Source organism: Octopus bimaculoides, chromosome 29 (genome assembly GCF_046866305.1).
Source record: "Octopus bimaculoides isolate indiv1 chromosome 29, ASM4686630v1, whole genome shotgun sequence".
Lineage (NCBI taxonomy): Eukaryota > Metazoa > Mollusca > Cephalopoda > Octopoda > Octopodidae > Octopus > Octopus bimaculoides.
The window spans coordinates 4,907,921-4,928,252 of NC_142956.1; the positions used below are offsets into that span (position 1 = coordinate 4,907,921).

At 37.3% G+C, this 20,332-nt stretch overlaps 1 protein-coding gene across 13 annotated transcripts in view; it reads left to right on the top strand.

Moving 5' to 3' along the window:
• Positions 1–20,332, top strand: part of LOC106875668 (adhesion G protein-coupled receptor G6) — a 123,258-nt gene that overhangs the window by 31,231 nt on the left and 71,695 nt on the right. For 4 of the 13 annotated variants that reach the window (XM_089345318.1, XM_089345320.1, XM_089345332.1 and 1 more), the window contains 4 exons: positions 131–202; positions 3,498–3,569; positions 4,957–5,028; positions 6,733–6,804. In XM_089345318.1, the coding sequence (XP_089201444.1) occupies positions 131–202; positions 3,498–3,569; positions 4,957–5,028; positions 6,733–6,804 (288 nt within the window). Of the gene's footprint in view, positions 1–130; positions 203–1,800; positions 1,868–3,497; positions 3,570–4,956; positions 5,029–6,732; positions 6,805–20,332 lie in introns of those variants that run through there. The other 9 variants (XM_089345322.1, XM_089345329.1, XM_089345323.1 and 6 more) reach the window with 7 other exon arrangements.

Consider the following 20,332-nt stretch of genomic DNA (forward strand, 5'->3'; position numbering starts at 1 on the left):
TTATCAGCTTCAGCAGAACAGTAATCAACTCTTGGTGTCTTCTATAGTCTAAGTCCTTACTCGAAATATGTCATATGATGCCACAAATCTGTCCCATAAAAGTTCATTTTATGTCAATTTTATGTTCCAGGAATTTGGGTTATAATGGTCTCCATGAAATCAAAGCTGAAACATTCCAAAACCTGTCCAGTTTAAAAACTCTGTAAGTTGAATCAGTCTTCATTTATAGTATATCATTGATGCTATATTTTTATATCCTTTACTTGATTATATGATCCTCCACCAGTTTGTCATTATTTGTAAAAGCCTGTTAAAGAGTATAATATATGTCATATAGGAAAGTGTGTGACTATAATATATGGCATATAGGAAAGAGTTAGACTATAACATATGGCATATAGGAAACTGGGTGACGTGAAAGGAAAATTTTCTGTACATGCATACACATGCGTCTGTATGAGAAGTCGTGCATTCACATACGATTGTAATACGATGTGCATAATATGTACGGTGATTACCACTAGATCGATTCTAATTAACAACATTCAATATCACTTGTAATTGTATATTTAGAAATAGATTATTCATACACTGATTCTTCTTCTTCTTCTTCTTCTTCTTCTTCTTCTTCTTCTTATTCTTCTTCCTCTTCTTCTTCTTCTTCTTCTCCTTCGTCGTCGTCGTCGTCGTCTTCTTATTTTTCGTCATTTTCTTCTTCTTCTTCTTCTTCTTCTTCTTCTTCTTCTTTTTCCTCTTGTTCTTCTTCTTCTCATTAGGTATCTTTTTGTTAAGCAACGTTTTTCATCTTTTCCTGCATGTCCTTCTATCCTTCTTCTTCTTCTTCTTCTTCTATTTCTTGTTCTTGTTCTTATTCTTCTTATTCTTCTCTTTCTTCTTCTTCTTCTTCTTCTTCTTCTTCTTCTCTTTCTTCATCTTCTTCTTCTTCTTCTTCTTCTTCTTCTTCTTCTTCTTCTTCATCTTGTACTTCTCCTTCTTCTTCTTCTTCTACTTCTTTTTCTTCTCCCCCATCCTCCTCCTCTTCCTTCTCCTCCTCCGCCTTCTTCTTATTATTCTTCTTCTTCATTTTCTTCGTTTTCTTCTTCTTCTTTTTCTTCTTCTTCTTCTTCTCCTTTTTCTTCTTCTTCTTTTTTCTTCTTCTTCTCTTTGTTGTTGTTCTTCTTCTTCATCTTCTACTTCCACTTCTCATCCCTTTTCTTCTTCTTGTTTTTCTTCTTTTCTTCTTCGTCTTCTTCTCCTTCTACTTCTTTCCCATCTTCTCCGTTTTACTCTTTTTTTTATTTTTCAACTAATGTTTCTACATTACCGTCATCTTTGTTTGAAATTCTTCCTCTCGTCTTCCGATTCTTCTTCATTTTCTTGTTTCTCTTTTGCTTTTCTTCATTTCCACAATCGATATCAGCATCATTATCATCATCACCGACAACAGAATCTTCACTACCAAATCATCAACATCAATATCATGTTCATCATCACTATAAACATGCAAATCCCCATCATTATCAGAATAATCAACATTAACAACATCAACCCCAACATTAGCACCAATAACATCTTCGTCATTAACACAACCACCATATATTCCTCTCCTTTGTTTCTTGGTTATATTCGTCACTACTCGCCACCTAACGTTAACACTATCATCATCATCATCAGCATAATCATAGTTGTAATCCACTTTTCATCTCATCCATCTTGTAATTCTTTACTCTTACTATTTAGTATTCTGTCACAAATCTGTTTCATAAATGTATTTAACTGAATTTTATGTTTCCAGGTATTTGCACTGGAACAATATAAAAAATATCGCAGTAGGAGTCTTCCAACATTTGTCCAGTTTAACATATCTGTAACTAAAATCGGTCTTCTGTTATAGTATTTCATTGATGATATATTTCTAAATATGCAATATCTTCGAATCGATCATATTACGCTCCCACACCCGCGTTTCTAAAATGTGTTTTATGGTTTCTGAATGTGTATGAATGTGAGTGTCGCTATATTTAATATATAAGGGCTATTTCATAAATAAGTGCATGGATGTGCGTGACTTTGTGTATGCATGTGTATATCCCAATATAGTAAAACGCGTGTGAAATACGGTATGTATATCCTCTACGACGCTTGTCTATGTATAAACACTAAATATAATTCTAGATATAATTCTAAATATGTAATATCTTCGCATCGATCATTTTACGCTCCCACACCTGTGTTTCCAAATATGTAATTTATTGTTTCTGAATGTACTTGTCTATACATAAACACTAAATAACACCCTTGACTAACACTTCTAGATGTAGACTTAGGAATGGATTAGTGATACACTAATTTTGAAACCTTGTTTTTAGTTGTGTTTGTTGTTGCCTTTTTAGTAGTTGCCTTCTTCTTCTTCTTCTTCTTCTTCTTCTTCTTCTTCTTCTTCTTCTTCTTCTTCTTCTTCTTCTTCTTCTTCTATATCTTCTTCTTCTTCTTCTTTTTCTTTTTATTCTTCTACTTTTTAGTCTTAATCTTCTCTTTCTTCTTCTTCTTCTTCTTCGTCGTCCTCTTCTTCTTCGTCTTCTTTCTTCTTCTTCTTCTTCTTCTTCTTCTTCTTCTTCTCCTCCTTTTTCTTTTTATTCGTCTTTTTCTTCTTCTTCTCTTTCTTCTTCTTTTTCTTCTTCCTCTTCTTCTACTTCTTTTTGTTCTTCTTTTTATTCTTATTCTTCTTCCTTTTCTTCTTCTTCTTCCATAACTTCTTCTTTAGTGTTTGTTTTTCATTTTCTTCTTCTTCTTCTTCTTCTTCTTATTATTATTATTATTATTATTGTTATTATTATTATTCTATTTCTATTTCTTCGCTTTTTTTGTAATCTACTTCCGCTTCGTCATCATCATCATCATCATCATCATCATCATCATCATCATCAATCATCATCCTTTTTCTTCTTCGTCTTCTTCTCCTTCTACTTCTTTCCCATCTTCTCCGTTTTACTCTTTTCTTTCTTTTTCAACTAATGTTTCTACATTACCGTCATCTTTGTTTGAAATTATTCCTCTCGTCTTCTGATTCTTCTTCATTTTCTTGTTTGTCTTTTGTTTTTCTTCATTTCCACATTCGTTATCACCATCATTATCATCATCACCGACAACAGAAACTTCACTACCAACATCATCAACATCAATATCATGTTCATCATCACTATAAACATGAAAATCCCCATCATTATCAGAATAATCAACATTAACAACATCAACCGCAACATTAGCACCAATAACATCTTCGTCATTAACACAACCACCATATATTCCTCTCCTTTGTTTCATGGTTACCTTCGTCACTACTCGCCACCTAACGTTAACACTATCATCATCATCAGCATAATCATAGTTGTAATCCACTTTTCATCTCATCCATCATCTAATTATTTACTCTTACTATTTAATATTCTGTCACAAATCTGTTTCATAAATGTACTTATCTGAACTTTATGTTCCAGGGATTTGCAGAGAAACAATATCAAAAATATCACAGAAGGAGCCTTCCGACATTTGTCCAGTTTAACACATCTGTAAGTTAAATCGGTCTTCTGATATAGTATTTCATTGACGATATATTTCTAAATATGCAATATCTTCGAATCGATCATATTACGCTCCCACACCCGCGTTTCTAAAATGTATTTTATGGTTTCTGAATGTGTATGAATGTGAGTGTCGCTATATTTAATATATAAGGGCTATTTCATAAATAAGTGCATGGATGTGCGTGACTTTGTGTATGCATGTGTATATCCCAATATAGTAAAACGCGTGTGAAATACGGTATGTATATCCTCTACGACGCTTGTCTATGTATAAACACTAAATATAATTCTAGATATAATTCTAAATATGTAATATCTTCGCATCGATCATTTTACGCTCCCACACCTGTGTTTCCAAATATGTAATTTATTGTTTCTGAATGTACTTGTCTATACATAAACACTAAATAACACCCTTGACTAACACTTCTAGATGCAGACTTAGGAATGGATTAGTGATACACTAATATTGAAACCTTGTATATTTAGAAGTAGATTATTCATACACTAATTTTTTCTTCTACTTATTCTTCTTCTTCTTCTTCTTCTTCATCTTATTATTATAATTATTATAATTATTATTATTATTATTATAATTATTATCATCATCATCATCACCATCATCAACTCCATCATCATCATCAACTTTTTCTTCTACGTCTTCTTCACTACCAACATCATCATATTATAGAAATTATTATTATTATTATTATTATTATTATTATTATTATTATATTTCTATTTCTATGCCTTGTCTCTCATCTACTTCCACTTCGTCGTCATCATCATCATCATCATCATCATCATCATCATCTTATTCTTCGTCTTCTTTTCCTTCTACTTCTTTCCCATCTTCTCCGTTTTACTCTTTTCTTTCTTTTTCAAATAATGTATCTACATTACCGTCATCTTTGTTTGAAATTCTTCCTCTCGTCTTCCGATTCTTCTTCATTTTCTTGTTTGTCTTTTGTTCTTCTTCATTTCCACAATCGATATCACCATCATTATCATCATCACCGACAACAGAAACTTCACTACCAACATCATCAGCATCAATATCATGTTCATCATCACTATAAACATGCAAATCCCCATCATTATCAGAATAATCAACATTAACCACATCAACCCCAACATTAGCACCAATAACATCTTCGTCATTAACACAACCACCATATATTCCTCTCCTTTGTTTCTTGTTTATATTCGTCACTACTCGCCACCTAACGTTAACACTATCATCATCATCAACATAATCATAGTTGTAATCCACTTTTCATCTCATCCATCTAGTAATTCTTTACTCTTACTATTTAGTATTCTGTCACAAATCTGTTTCATAAATGTATTTAAATGAATTTTATGTTTCCAGGTATTTGTACGGAAACAATATCAAAAATATCGCAGAAGGAGCCTTCCGACATTTGTCCAGTTTAACATATCTGTAAGTTAAATCGGTCTTCTGTTATAGTATTTCATTGACGATATAATTCTAAATATGTAATATCTTCGCATCGATCATATTACGCTCCCACTGCCGCGTTTCTAAAGATGTATTTTATGGTTTCTGAATGTGTATGAATGTGAGCGTCGCTATATTTAATATATAAGGGCTATTTCATATAGAAGTACATTTATGTGCATGACTTTGTGTATGCATGTGTATATCCCAATATAGTATAACGCGTGTGTAATACGGTATGTATATCTTCTACGGTAATTGTCTATACATAAACACTAAATAACACCCTTGACTAACACTTCTAGTTGTAGACTTAGGAATGGATTAGTGATACACTAATTTTGAAACCTTCTTTTTACTTGTTTCTGTTGTTACCTTTTTTGTAGTTGTTCTTCTTGTTCTTGTTCTTGTTCTTGTTCTTTTTCTTCTTCTTCTTGTTCTTCTTCTTCTTCTTCTTCTTTTACTTCTGGTTCTTCTTCTTCTTCTTCTTCTTCTTCTTCTTCTTCTTCTTCTTCTTCTTCTACTTTTTCTTCTTTTTCTTCGTCTTCTTTTTTTCTTCGTATTTTTCTTCGTATTTTTCTTCTTCTTCTTCTTCTTCTTCTTATTCTTCTTCTTCTTCTTCTTCTTCTTCTTCGTCGTCGTCGTCGTCTTCTTTTTCTTCTTCTTTTTCTTCTTCTTCTTCTTCTTCTTCTTCTTCTTCTTCTTCTTCTTCTTCTTCTTCTTCTTTTTCCTCTTGTTCTTCTTCTCATTAGGTATCTTTTTGGTAAGCAACGTTTTTCATCTTTTCCTGCATGCCCTTCTATCCTTTGACCTTCTTCTTCTTCTTCTTCTTCTTCTTCTTCTTTTTCCTCTTGTTCTTCTTCTCATTAGGTATCTTTTTGGTAAGCAACGTTTTTCATCTTTTCCTGCATGCCCTTCTATCCTTTGACCTTCTTCTTCTTCTTCTTCTTCTTCTTCTTCTTCTTCTTCTTCTTCTTCTTCTTCTTTTTCCTCGTATTCTTCTTCTTCTTCGTCGTCGTCGTCGTCGTTGTCGTCTTCTTTTTCTTCTTCTTTTTCTTCTCCTTCTTCTTCTTCTTCTTCCTCTTGTTCTACTTCTCATTAGGTATCTTTTTGGTAAGCAACGTTTTTCATCTTTTCCTGCATGCCCTTCTATCCTTTGACCTTCTTCTTCTTCTTCTTCTTCTTCTTCTTCTTCTTCTTCTTTCTTCTTTTTTTTTCTTCTTGTTCTTCTTCTTCTTCTTCTTCTTCTTCTTCTTCTTCTTCTTCTTATATTTCTTCTTCCCCCTTTTCTTCTTCGCTTTCTTCTTGATCTTCTTTTCCGTTTAGTTTTCTCTAAAGATGTTGGTCTCTAAAGATGTATTTATGGTTTCTGAATGTACTTGTCTATACATAAACACTAAATAACACCCTTGACTAACACTTCTAGATGTAGACTTAGGAATGGATTAGTGATACACTAATTTTGAAACCTTGTTTTTATTGTTTCTGTTGTTGCATTTTTAGTAGTTGCCTACTTCTTCTTCTTCTTCTTCTTCTTCTTCTTCTTCTTCTTCTTCTTCTTCTTCTTCTTCTTCTTCTTCTTCTTTTTCTTCTCCGTCCATAAACCATTTTTTTGGTCATATTATTCTTTACTGTGTCACATATTTGTTGCATTAAATTTCTCCGTAACTCAATTTTATGTTCCAGGTATTTGCAAGGTAATAATATCAAGGTTGTCAAAGCAGAAGTCTTCCGACATTTGCCCAGATTAACAAGTCTGTAAGTTAGATTAGTCTTCTTTATAGTATTTCATAAACTATATATTTCTAAATCTGTAATATCTCCCTTCTCTATTTTTTAACTCCTCCAACCGTCTTTCTAAAGATGTGTTTTATTGTGTCTGGATACGTGAATGAGATTGTGGTCTTATTTCTGAGATTTAGAATATACGAGAGTGTGATGCTGGAGAGGAAACATTTAGTGCATTCATGTGTATGACTATATATGGATGAGTGTATGCCAGTATATAAACAAGCGTGTGTGTGATACCGTATTTAAACCCTCTACAGTGTTTGCTTCTCGATCAACAGAAAATAAAATTATAGTTGTATATTTAAGACGGAGTTATTCTTACACTAATTTTGAAACACATTTGAATTGTTATCGTTGTTGTTACTGTAGTTGTCATCGCACTCACCTTGCGTGCGTAAGCGAAAACAGGATATTTTTAATAACTCTTCTTTGTGTATCTGTGTATTGGAAAATTACTAAAAAATGGTTGAACACATTCTCACCTCGCTTGGCAGAAATGCTAATTGGGTGAGTGGCTTTAGATGATGACAATTTGGTTTCATTATCTTCAAACATACATGAATCCATATATAGATATGTGTGTGTATGTGTATGTGTGTGCGTGTGTTTGTGTGTGTGTATGTGTATATATGTGTACGGTGTTGGAAGTCGAGGTTTTCCTATATTTACAAGTTAAATCTTTACTTCACCGGAGCTGAGATAACTTTTATGTATGATACTTCGAAAAGTACAAAACATTGACCATATACAACTTCCGACAAGTCAGAGGTTATATGATTTATATCCTACAACGAGCTATGGCACTTTTCAATTACCTGCTATCACTTAAAGACGTTCAAAACACTTATCAGATTCTATGCAACATTTTCTATAAGTATTTCGCTTTGTTCACTTTCGTTTTCATAGGAATGGAAACGCATCTGCATGTGTATATACGCACCATGGTTTACCTATGCACGTAGACACTATGTATGTACTTATGTAAATACATAGCGTCTAATACATAGGTGCATGCACTATGTATGTACTTTAGTACATACACAGATATGCGACTCGTTGCGTGTGTGTTTGTGTGTATGTGCGTGTTTCTATACAGTGATAGATTTCAGGGGTTTTCATTTATTTAAGTGTTGATTTCTTAATTTCAGCGGAGTATAAATATGTATATGTTGATACATTAAAAAAATTAATTTAAAATATCGAACTACCAAATTTTCCGATAAGCAAGTGGCTATGTTATTTATAACCTACAACGAACTCCAGTGCGTTTGGTTCTCTCGTCATCATTAAAAGACCTTCAAAGCACTTCTCAAAATCTATGCAATATTTTCTATACGTATTTCATTGTCTACACTGTCTTTTTTGGTCAGCTTCCTTTTCATTGTGTATGTATGCGAGTGGATTAAGATGTGCGTGTGTTATTTTGTGGATACGGTGTTTATTGTGTGTACTTTGTTTACTGTGTTTTCTGTGTGTACGGTGTTTACTGTGTTTATATTGTTTTCTGTGTGTACGGTGTATCCTGTGTGTCCTGTGCTTTCTATTTGACGGCGTTTACTGTATGAACTATGTTTGCTGCGTGTATTCTTCCTACAGTGTGTACTGGGCTCCTTTGCTTGCTGTGTGTACGGTGTTTACTCTGTGTACTGTGCTTACTTCGTTTTCTGTGTGTACGGTATTTACTGTGTTTTGTGTGTGTACAGTGTATATGGTGTTTACTTCCAGGCCAATACTAAGCAACATCTTTGAGTACACCTTATAGTTGTACATTTAGAAGAACATTATTCATTCACTAACTCTGAAACTTATTCTTTCCTTCTTGTTGTTGATATTGTTTTTACAGTTGTTTTAGTTGTTGCTTTAGTCGTTGTTGTTGCTGTTGTTGTTAATGTTGTTATTGTTGTTCTTCTCTGTTACCCTCTTTTCTGTTGTTCTTTTCAGTTTCTCTTTTACATGCTTTCTCGATACTTTCTACTTTCACTATCATTTGCTAGTTTCCCTATTCACCCAATACACCTAATATTGAAATCAACTCTGCTGCCGCCAACATCATTATCTTCGTCCTTGTTTTCATCACTGTCATCATTGCTGTCTTCATTGTTATCCTCCTCAATCATCAACATCGTCAAATTTCTTCATTATCAACACCATTCTTTACCATGAAATACCTCCATCAGACGCACAATCTTTAAAGCCATCATCATCATCACCAGCAGGAACACCACCACCAGCATCATCATAAATATCATAGTCATCAGCACTATAAACAAGCAAATCAGCATTTTTATTAGACGTAGGAGTGGTTGAGTCGTAAGCAGCTTGCTTACTGCGCATGCACGAGTTGGTTGCTTCCATATTGAACGTTGTCAAGACGTGCTTTCGAGTGTGTCTTGAAGTGAAAACATTATGAAGACATGATTGTAAGGTAGGCATCTGTTTTTTTTTTTTTTTTGGTGGGAGGGATTTAGTGGGATTTTCTTGTTTGATATTTTTTTCTTTGTTCAAATAAGAAGTCCCCACTGGGTCCCGGACATTTGTCTGCCTATAGTCGCGCTAAGTGACTCAGTTTTGAGAACTGTTGTTTTTGGGGCAAAATTTGTTCATTTTAAGTGAATATTTTTTCTCACTTAATTGTGAGGGCGTATTTCGCGTCCGAAAATCTGTTCCCTTTGGTGAATAGTTTTGCGTTAAAAATTGTGAACATTTAGAAGTTATTACAACTTCTTTTTACTAATTTTCGTGAAAACTGTGTGGCGTTCCGGGTTCAAGTGGAGTACCGATTGGGCCTGGAGTATGTTTTGCTGTATTTTGAACTGTAGGTTTTTGTTCTTCTGCTATCTTCCTTGTGACATTCTTTATTGAACTGTTTTCTTTTTTCTCCCTTTTTTGTTGAAACTTTCTTTTGAATTCTTCCTTTCTTCCTTCCTTTTTGGACTTCTTTTGACTTCTTCCTTTTCTTCCTTCCTTTTTGGATTTTATTGTGAACTGTTTTTGAACATTTTATTTATAAAAAAGATGGCAATGAACAAAGACAATGTTTTGGAGTGGGAAATTGCCCCCCCCCCCCCAAACAGTAGTTACAATACTTCGAAAAGAGTACTATGGTGTTGAGGACATACTCCAAGTCGCTCGACACCATCGCCCTCTTCAATAAGATAGACATTGAGGAAGAGTTGGCGAAGTTTATGCCAACGATAAAGTTCATTTCCAGTTGTGTAAAATATGCGACGGTGTGGTTGCTATTTGACACCCCTGAAGAAGATAGCAATTTCGCGAGTGAGCCCGTAAAGATCGAAGAAATATTGTTTCTTCCCACGTATTGTGGGAGGAAATTGATGAGAGCCTGGGTTTGCGGGCTGCCACTCGGAATAAAACAAGAGTGGATCGAGGATACTATCAGCTGGGGTCACGGTGGTAGCCACGCCAGGCTCTTGAACATTAACATGTTGCCTGTAGCTGATTAGGTCGGGTCCAGAGCTGTTTTGACCCTATGGATCCAATCAGACAAAGATCTGGTTGTGCAATATTTTTTAAGAATGGCCGGTTCCAGGTATCCGGTGATTCTTCAGGGACGCCCCCAGCAAGTGTCACTTTTACCTGGAACGAGGCCATATCAAAAAGAACTGCTTCTTGGGCCGAGGTAAGGCCCTGGAGCAATTAATCCAAAAGGTGCCTTATGCTCCCCCATTGGAGGGAGAAACAGAGCAAGTCGAGGAGATGGAAACTTCCTCAAAAAAGGGAGAAAACGAAAGAAGGTGAGCAGCAGTGGTTGCTCACCGAAGGATTCGAACGCTGCAGGGGAGGAGGAGGACCTTCCGGTTAAGGCGCAAGACACCCCTTTACCCATGGCCTAAAAAAAGATGAAGGAAAAAAACGAACGGGACACTCATTGGTTGATTTTGCACCGCCGGCGTGTCCCGAAGCTCCGTCGGTGGCACAATGCCCACCGACGGAAGAAGTCCCATCAGTGGAATTTATGCCGCCAAGGGTGGAAGTGGCTACCTTGTCGCCGGAGGAAGAAGAATAATTGGTCTTGTTCTACAGAAGCGGAGAGGTAGAGAAGGTTTTGGAAAAGCACCATATATGAGCAACTTTGTCCTGCACATAGGACCCCGAATGACCTCCACAGATAGCTGTAGAGGTCATAATGTTGCTCGTGTTGCGTAGGCTGGAGGGGCTCAATGAGGTTTATCGCTTGTGGCCGGGCGACGCCGATACGTCAACCGCTTTATGCTTAAATGAGGCGTGGGCGATGGCGGAAGATGTGGTCACAAGCGATGGTAGAGAGGAATATGGATAATAGGTTGCAAAGCCTCAGGCGTTTGAAACCTTATTCTGTTGAAACGAGGTAAGAGTGTTATATCCGAGATTTGGGATATATGAAGGTGTGATACTTGAGAGGAAACATTTAGCGCATGCATGTGTATGTCTCTGTGTAAGGATGAATGCATACGAGTGTATTAACATGTGTGTGTAATTCGGTGCGTATTTTATGTGTGGTGTTACCGCTTGTGGAGGCACAATGGTCCAGTAGTTAGGGCAGCGGACTCGCGGTCATAGGATCGCGGTTTCGATTCCTAGACCGGGCGTTGTGAGTGTTTATTGAGCGAAAACATCTAAAGGTCCACGTGGCTCCGGCAGCGGATTTTGGCGAACCCTGCTGTACTCTTCCACCACAACTTTCTCTCACTCTTACTTCCTCTTTCTGTTGTGCCTGTAATTCAAACTGTGTCATGCTGAATCTCCCCAGAGAACTACGTTAAGGATACACGTGTCTGTGGAGTGCTCAGCACTTGCTCGTTAATTTCACAAGCAGGCTGTTCCGTTTATCAGATCAACTGGAACCCTCAACGTCGTAAATAACATCTTTAAATATTCCTTGTAGTTGTGTATTTAGAAATAGATGATATATACACTGATTTTTAAACATATTCCTCCTTCTTCTTCTTCTTCTTCTTCTTCTTCTTCTTATTATTATTATTATTATTATTATTAGTAGTATTATTATTATTATTATTATTATTATTATTATTATTATTATTATTATTATTATTATTATTTTATGTTTGACTTTTGTTTTGCATTTGTACAAGTTGGATCCAAGTCTCACCCAGAGACCTCAAGAGACAACAAGTTAGAAGTTCATGAAGGTGTTATGCCTAGGGTACCATATATCTGGATTTGTACAGTTTTGTTCAAGTGAATGTTTAAGAAACCATAAGAAAAGTATGTGTTTGCTTTAAAATTTGAGATCACATAGACAGTATTTTACGTAGGATATGGGCAGTTCCCATGAGCGCTATCTTTTGAACTTCAGCCATTTTGGGGTTTCCTGGTATCTGGGCTAGTTAGTAATCAGCCCGTTTCGCTGTCATTCCCAGGGCACATATGACAATAGGTATTGTTTTCGTCTTCAGATTCCACATTTTGCTAATTTCTATTTCAAGATCTTTATATTTGCTCAGTTTTTGGTAGGTCTTGACAGATACGTTTATATCGATTGGGACAGTCATATCAATGAGGAGGCATGATTTTTGTCTGAAGTCTTTCAGTATGATGTCTGGCCTATTTGCGTCTATCTTTCTGTCAGTTTGAATGGTGAAGTTCCAGAGGAGTGCAATCTGATCATTTTCAAGTACTGGGGGTGGTTTGTGTTCCCACCAGTTTTTATCATGGGGCAAGTCCAGGTTTTTGCATATTACCCAGTGAATATATTGTGCAGCTCTATCATGCCTGTTGAGATACTCTGTAGGCGCAAGCAGACTGCACATGGAGACAACATGATCGATGGTCTCATTTTGTTGTTTGCATATACGACATAATGAGGAGCTGCCCTTCTTTAATATGTTGGCCTGGTAGTTCTTTGTAGGTAGGCATTGATCTTGGGCTGCTATGATAAACCCCTCTGTTTCTGATTTCAAGCCAGAAGCCATTAACCATTGGTGGGTAAGGGCTTAGTCAATATCTGCATTATTCGCTCTCTTTGGGTATTTGCCATTGAGAGGTTTTCCATGCCATTTTTCAGTCATAATAGCTAAGGCAGCAATTTTAGCACGGGTTTTCAAGCGCTTAGCTTTTTCTGTAGGTGTTTCTAGTTCGTCTAATTCTTGAATTTGTTGCAATTGGAATTCACTTAGATATTCCTTTGCCTGTTTTGTTACTGAGTAAGATGCTTTCTTGCTTTTATATTTTAAGACAAGTTTTAGCATCCAGTCCTCAGAGTTTTTCAGATAGGTGTCTAGGCCAATTGTGGCTACCTTCATTGATAATGCCAGCTGTAGAAGTCCTCGACCTCCCTCTTTTCTTTGCAGATAAAGACGCTCTATATCTGCCTTAGGGTGGTGCATTCTATGCATTGTCAACAGTTTTCGTATTTTTCTGTCAACATTACATATTTCAGTAATTGACCAGTTAACGATGTTGAAACTGTACGTCACGACTGGTCTGGCTAGAGCATTGGTCGCTTCGATCCTGTTTCTCGCGTTCAGCTCTGTCTTCAGTATTGCTCTCAAACTGCGATAACATTCTCTTCTGATCCTTTCCCTCATAACTGAGTGCTTGATATTGTCCCCTTCAATTACCCCTAGGTATTTGTAGCTCTCCGCTGGTTCTAACTCTTTTATGACATTTTGCTGGTCAAGGTTCACATTAGATGTATTTGTCATTTTTCCTTTGATGAAGGTAGCTTTTGCACATTTATCAAGGCCAAATTGCATCCTGATATCGTCACTGAATTGTTTAACAATCGCTAGTAGGCCTTTGAGTTGTTGGTCATTTTTTTGCAAAGAGCTTTAAATCATCCATGTAAATGAGATGATTTATATTTTTATCAAATATTTTATAACCATACTGTGCATCATTGAGCAATTTTGAGAGCGGTATTAGGGCTAGACAGAAGAGGAGTGGTGATAGTGAGTCACCCTGGAAAATACCACATGAAATTCTAACATCTCCAGCATTTAGAGATTCATTGTCATTGTTCAACATCAGTGTGGTTCTCCATGATCTCATACTTACAGATAAATAGTTTCGCAGAGTAGGAGCTATTTTATACATTTCCAGACATTTCCTAATCCAGCTATGTGGTAGGCTATCAAAAGCCTTTTTATAGTCTATCCAGGCTATTGACAAGTTTTTGTGTCGCTTGTGACAATCTTCTAAGATCATCCTATTGATGAGTAGCTGATCTTTACAACCATAAGATCCACGTTTACATCCCTTTTGCTCATTAGGGAATATGCTACTTTGTATTAAAAAAACTATAGGTGTACTCGGTTAGGACAGATGTTAGCGTCTTATACATTGTTGTTAAGCAGGTTATGGAGCGATAATTTTTTGGTTCGTTTGTTTCCTCATTTTTTGGAAGCAGGAATGTTAAACCATTAACTAGCCAAGAGGGCATCAAACTAGGATTTTGCAAAACATCGTTGTAAAGTTTTGTTAGCAGTTCATGGCTTTCTGGGAAGGCCTTCAACCAGAAGTTAGGAATTTTATCCTTTCCTGGAGACTTCCATTCGCTTGACCTCCTGAGAGCAGATCTTATATCTTCTACCTTGACCCCCTCCCACTTTTGCTCCTCTAAGGAGTCTAGGTCTGTAGATATTCTATCAATCCAAGAGGCCTTTTCATTGTGTGTTTTATCTTCTGCCCAGATTTTATTCCAAAATTCTTGCACTTCATCTTTTGATGGGACAGACTTTATTGTTACTGGTGTTTCCCTATCTTCCTGTAGAAATGTTTGGGGGTTATTTTTGAACATGTTATTATCTCGGAAGAATTTAACACGCTTTTCATACCTTGCTATGCGGGCAGCTTTAGCACATACCTTTTGCTTGATGGTTTCTATGGTGGCACCAATGTCAACTATGGTTTTCATGTTATAGTTTTTCTTTAGTTTTTGGGTCTTTGTAGGTTTGATACTCTTGTCAAATTTAAGGTTTTTCAAACATTCTATGTCAGATCTAAGCAGCTTAATTTGGTGTTGAATGCGTTCTTGCCAAGAAGGCTTTTTGTGCGAGTGTTGTCTTTTTCTAATCTTTTCACCACTTAGAATCGTTGAGATTCTTGCGGATGCATAGTACAGGTGGTTGAGATCTGTAATATCAACATCATTAGCTGAAATTATATCCTTAAGTGCAAGGCGGATTTTACCAATTATTTTCAGGTTTTGGTTAGAATTGCGAATTTTGGGGAGAGTGACGCGTTCATTCATACCAGTTTCTTTAATTTTCAGCCATTCAATCATGATTTGATTTTTTAGATCATGTAGTTCTGTTGCGTCGATTTCTGTATGACTTCCTTCATCTATTTGATTTTCACCTGCCTTAGTGTTTATGGTTGGTTCAGAGAGTATTTCACTTTGCCTATCAGTTACCTTAACTCTTTCAATTATTACTGTATTTTCATCAGCCTTGGGCTGGTTTATAATTATTTCCTCTGTAGTATCTTCTTTAGCTGCAGTTTCATTCTTTTTATCCCTTACTGCTTGTTTAATTTGGTCAATCTCTACTTCAGTTAGTAAGTTTTTTTCATAATGTTTCTTCCGACGTTTGCAAGTTTGTTACTGTCTATGTAGGGTCTTACTTCAAGGTGTTTCTGTCTCCAGTTTAAGTAGGATTTGTACAGTATTAGATTTATCTGTAGGAAAATATATGGCATGGTAGAAGGCTGTAAGAAATTCTTTATTATCTTCCCTAGACCATTTTTTCATTCTTTTTCTTTTGGTTATTTGATGACGAGCATGGAAGGCCATCTGTTGGAATATTCCGGTTGTGGGGTACTTCCAGCTCCTGTGTGTCGGGAAGATTTGAACCAGTAGCAGATTTCTCGTCTCGGATCTGGTTCATTATCCGAGTAAGTGGTCCTTTATAATCCGGTCTATCACCATTTCGGTTTATATTTTGTTTTATTAACAGTGAGGCATAACAAGCTTCGACGTTGACGCTAGGGAACGGATCTGTCTGTTTAGGGTAAATTTTTGGAGACAACACCGTCTCCGAGCTCTCGTGACGTAGCTTCTTAAGGCTAGCAGATCTATTTCGAGTAAGTGGCCCTTTGTGATTCGGTCGATGACCAATCTGGTTTGTGATCTGCCTTGTTATCATTGAGGCATGACGAGCTTTGGCGTTGACATTAGGGGACGGATTTGTCTGTTTAGGGTCAGTTTTTTGAGACAACACCGTCACCGAGTTCTCAGCATGTAAACATTGCTCGTAGCGTAGTTTTTTAAGGCTAGCAGATCGGTATTCATCTGTATTTTTTTTGTTGATAGATTTATCTCCGGGCATAGTGTATTTGTGTGTGTGTGTGTGTGGCGTTTTAAACTTATGAATGGTTCACTGTCTGTGTTTGTTCACAAAATGAAAATAAATAAAGAAGAAAAAAGTTTTGGTTTTGCTTCGTTTGTGATATGTGTTTTCGTATGCGTGAGTGTGTCCTGTGATTTTCACGTAGTTGTGTAAACATTAAGATGCATGTGTAGTTCTATGGGTATCAAAACGTATATATCATTGTGTACACGTTCGAGTGTATGCGTAATTATTCAATATATGTACTTACTATTTTGTTCCATTTCTTTTTTATATAGTTTGTAAACTTTCCGGTGTTGGTTTTGCGTGTGTGATCGCACGTGTTTCATTGAGACATCGTGCATAGGAGGACCTGTGCTTTGTATGGCAGTGAAATTTCATTTTTTAAGAATAAAAAATATTAAAAAAAAAAAATTATCTTCGTTAAAAGACCGCTTCCTTCAAATCTTCCACCGGTTCTTTTGCCCAATTCCATCGATGTTATTGGATTAGATTTGTTTTTGTATAGGGAGCCCGGTGTAGCACATCCATGTTGCTATTCAGCCCGGTGCTGAATTTTCTTTCAGCCCGGTGCTGAATTTTCTTTCAGCCCGGTGCTGAATTTTCTTTCATGTACATGTATTTGCACCCTTCAACTTTGTGCTATCGTGGACAACAGGCTAATTACTGTCAAGTGGTTAATTTATTTTCCTGTTTTGTCCCCCGGGTTCGGGAGACAGGTCAATTGATTTTGTTTTCCATTCGAAGTTCTTTGCGCTTCCCCCATCAATATGGAGAAAGCACAACAAAAGATGGTGACGCTCATATATGGAAGAGGAGGAAAGGATGAGGAGCATCACCAAACATCAATAAGAGAGTGAGAGAGAGAGAGAGAGAGAGAGAGAGAGAGAGAGAGAGAGAGAGAGAGAAAGAGAGTGGCAAACGATGACACGCTACAAAAAACAACAGACGACAGCTGTATTTTTGTTGAAAAAAGAAAACTCGAAACCAGCAGGGCCAATTTTTTTCGAGAAAAATCTCTTAAAAGATCTTTGGAAACTCAACGGTTCCGTTTTCGACACCATTGCTTGGATTAAAAACAGCAATTTTGAAAATATAAACAATGGGAGCCCTTTCCTGAGCGAGACGATGGACGATACGAGTACAAGAAACAACAACAACAGCTATAGCAGTAACAGCAGCAGCAAGGACAACAGCAGCACCAACAACTACAATAGTACAGTTGACAACAACAGCAACAACAACGGCGGCAGCAAAAGCAATATCAACTATAAAAACAACGATGGAACTAAGAAACAAGCAAGTGCAACAGCTTGGAATACCTCTGAACTTTCCTTCGCAGTAGTTACAAAATCATCCCTTCAGAGAATATAATTCTCTGAAGAGGAACTTAAGAATGCCAGACAGCTAGTCAAGAGAGACGGGTTAGCTGTAAAGTTAAATACCCCATCCGGGATACGATACGTCGCGCAGTGACATCCCTTACTATCAGATTAATATCAAGGAAAGTAGAAAAATCCACAGCGGCTCAAATACAAAAAGCTTTAATTTCAGTCAGGAATCTAAAAGATTATATAAAGAGAGAAAGGGGTTACGGGATGGTGGAGTTCAGATTCCGCACAGAGGATGCTAACTCTCACATTCTGAATCCTCTCAAAAGCCAGGATAACGATAGAACTCCTCATCCAAACGACCCAAAATAATGTGGATCTCATCTCGGACCATATCCATCATCCTGGAAGCTGGATTATAACAGCTAAGGTGGATGGAAGGAAAGGGAAGTGCTACATTGGATGTTCGACTAGTCATTTAAAAATATTCTGTCCTAGATCGAAGGAAAAAGATAGATGGACACCTCTTCTCTTAACATCCACAACAGTCACCAGACCTAGAGTGACAACAGCAGCAGCGCTATCACCATCAGCACATTCAGCCGAACGAACACCAACACCACAACCATAGAGACACCGTGTACCTTCGAACACTTCTCAGTGCCCGAAGATGATCCGCATAATGATGTGGAGCTGGTGGTTAGCATAGGTGGAGTGTGGAACCACGATGAGGAGTTGGAAGTTAAAAAACAACGATAAAGAAACAGAATGAGAAACAAACATATGGACAAACAACAACAATCCTCATCCACACAAGAAATAGAGGAAAACAAATACACCCAAAAGAGACACTGCATTGACACCAACACCTCTGACACCTGACACACCAACCATCCAACACACACAATCACAACAACAACAGCAATGGCAACCACAACCAACACAACAAAAACAGCAACACCAACAACAACCACTACAAACACAAATTAAAGAGACTAGCATCACAAACTACATGGCAATAAGCACAAAAAGCGGGGTCACCTGCTCAACAGCATCATGGCACTGAAAGTGGACGTAGTGGCCATCAGGGAAATCAGAACTTCCAACTCACGGCACTTCCAACCCATTTTCGGTGAATATGAGGCGTACGCATCTGTAAGATTTCCGGAATTGGGAGGCGGAGTTGCTCGCATTGCGGACGATCTTCATGGCGCCGGAGGATAAGTCGGTGGTGCTGGACATGACAGGCAGCGAAGGAAATACTTTCAAACTATTTGCCGTTTTTCCCCCTTTAGGAGCAGGAGGACCAGGTTTCTTTAATCGACTGAGAACATCCCGCTCTTTATTGTTTGTGGGGATTGGAATGGCGTTTTAGACATAAGGTGGGATTGTGTGAGTTTCACAGATAGGGGAGGAGTGGGCAAAAGCCTCATAAACCTGCTCTGACGATTCCAAGTGTTTGACACGTATCGACTGTTCAGCTACTCCGTATCTACGCTAATTCTATAAAATAGTCCGTAAGGATAGCATAGGTTGGCCGCAATTTGAAGTAGTCGACTATACACACCACAAATTCGTGATCTGCACAGCCGACATATATCGGCTTCATAAACAGCGACCCAGTTACTAGAAACTGAACGCGTCTTTGCGGCGCCTAAAGACCAAATTTTTGAACTAGGGTGGTTCGTCCTGCAAAGGGCAATTAGAATAGAATCTATAAAGTTTAGCAAATGACTAGTAGTAGAAAAAAAAAACAGAGTAGAAGCAGAGCTAGGCAAGATGTTAGACGAGGCTTTTAGAAAAGGTATCTCAACCGATGTGCTCGCAGCGAGATTAGCACTCGAGTTATTCTTCAACATGAAAGACGAAGGTTGCATTTTCAGAGCTAAGGCACGAGCAGTTAGACACAAAGGGACGAAAGACGTTGAAAGTCCCTGAGTGACAGAGGCACAGCATGGCAATAAATCCAAGGTCCGATCTTTATTGGGAAGATCCATTTACGACAACCTCCACCTCATTCGATACATAACTAAGAAAGTGGCTAAAGAACTTGGCACAGATGGAGCCCTGATCAATTTAAAGCTTCCGATGGGGTCGACAAGACGTCTAGCTTCCGGCATGTATTCAGAGGCTGGATCACTGCAATGCACAATGACATCTGTTCAGCGGTCAGAGTGAACTGTCATCTCTCAGAACTCGTGAACGTGAGAATTGAAGACACTAGTGTAAACATGCAGTTAGACACGAGGAGCGACATCACAATCATAAACGAGAAAACATGGAAACAAATGGGTGAGCCAAAATTATAATAGCGCAAGGTGTTACGGGAGGAAAATTTATATTTCATAGACGAACGTGTTTATAATCTAATGCTCAAAGGTTGAACCCCAAAAGTAGATGTTTATGTGTTGAAAAAATCCATGAATTCATTTGGCACCGAATGTATGAACAAATTTAATTTATGGGATTGGAGTGGCTGTGAGGTAAGTAGCTTGCTTACCAACCACATGGTTCTGGGTTCAGTCCCACTGCGTGGAAGCTTGGGCGAGTGTTCTCTACTATAGCCTAGGGGCCAAACAAAGCCTTGTGAGTGGATTTGGACGATGGGAACTGTGAAAGAATACCATCGTATATATATATATATATATATATATATATATATATATATATATATATATATATATATATGTGTGTGTGTGTGTGTGTGTGTGTGTGTGTGTGTGTGTGTGTGTGTGTTTGTGTGTGTGTGTGTGTGTGTGTAAATCAAAATAACCAACAAGGGAACTCAAGGTTACTTCAGTACGATCGTTTCATGCGACTCCATTTATTTAAGTAATGTTCACATTAATTAAATAA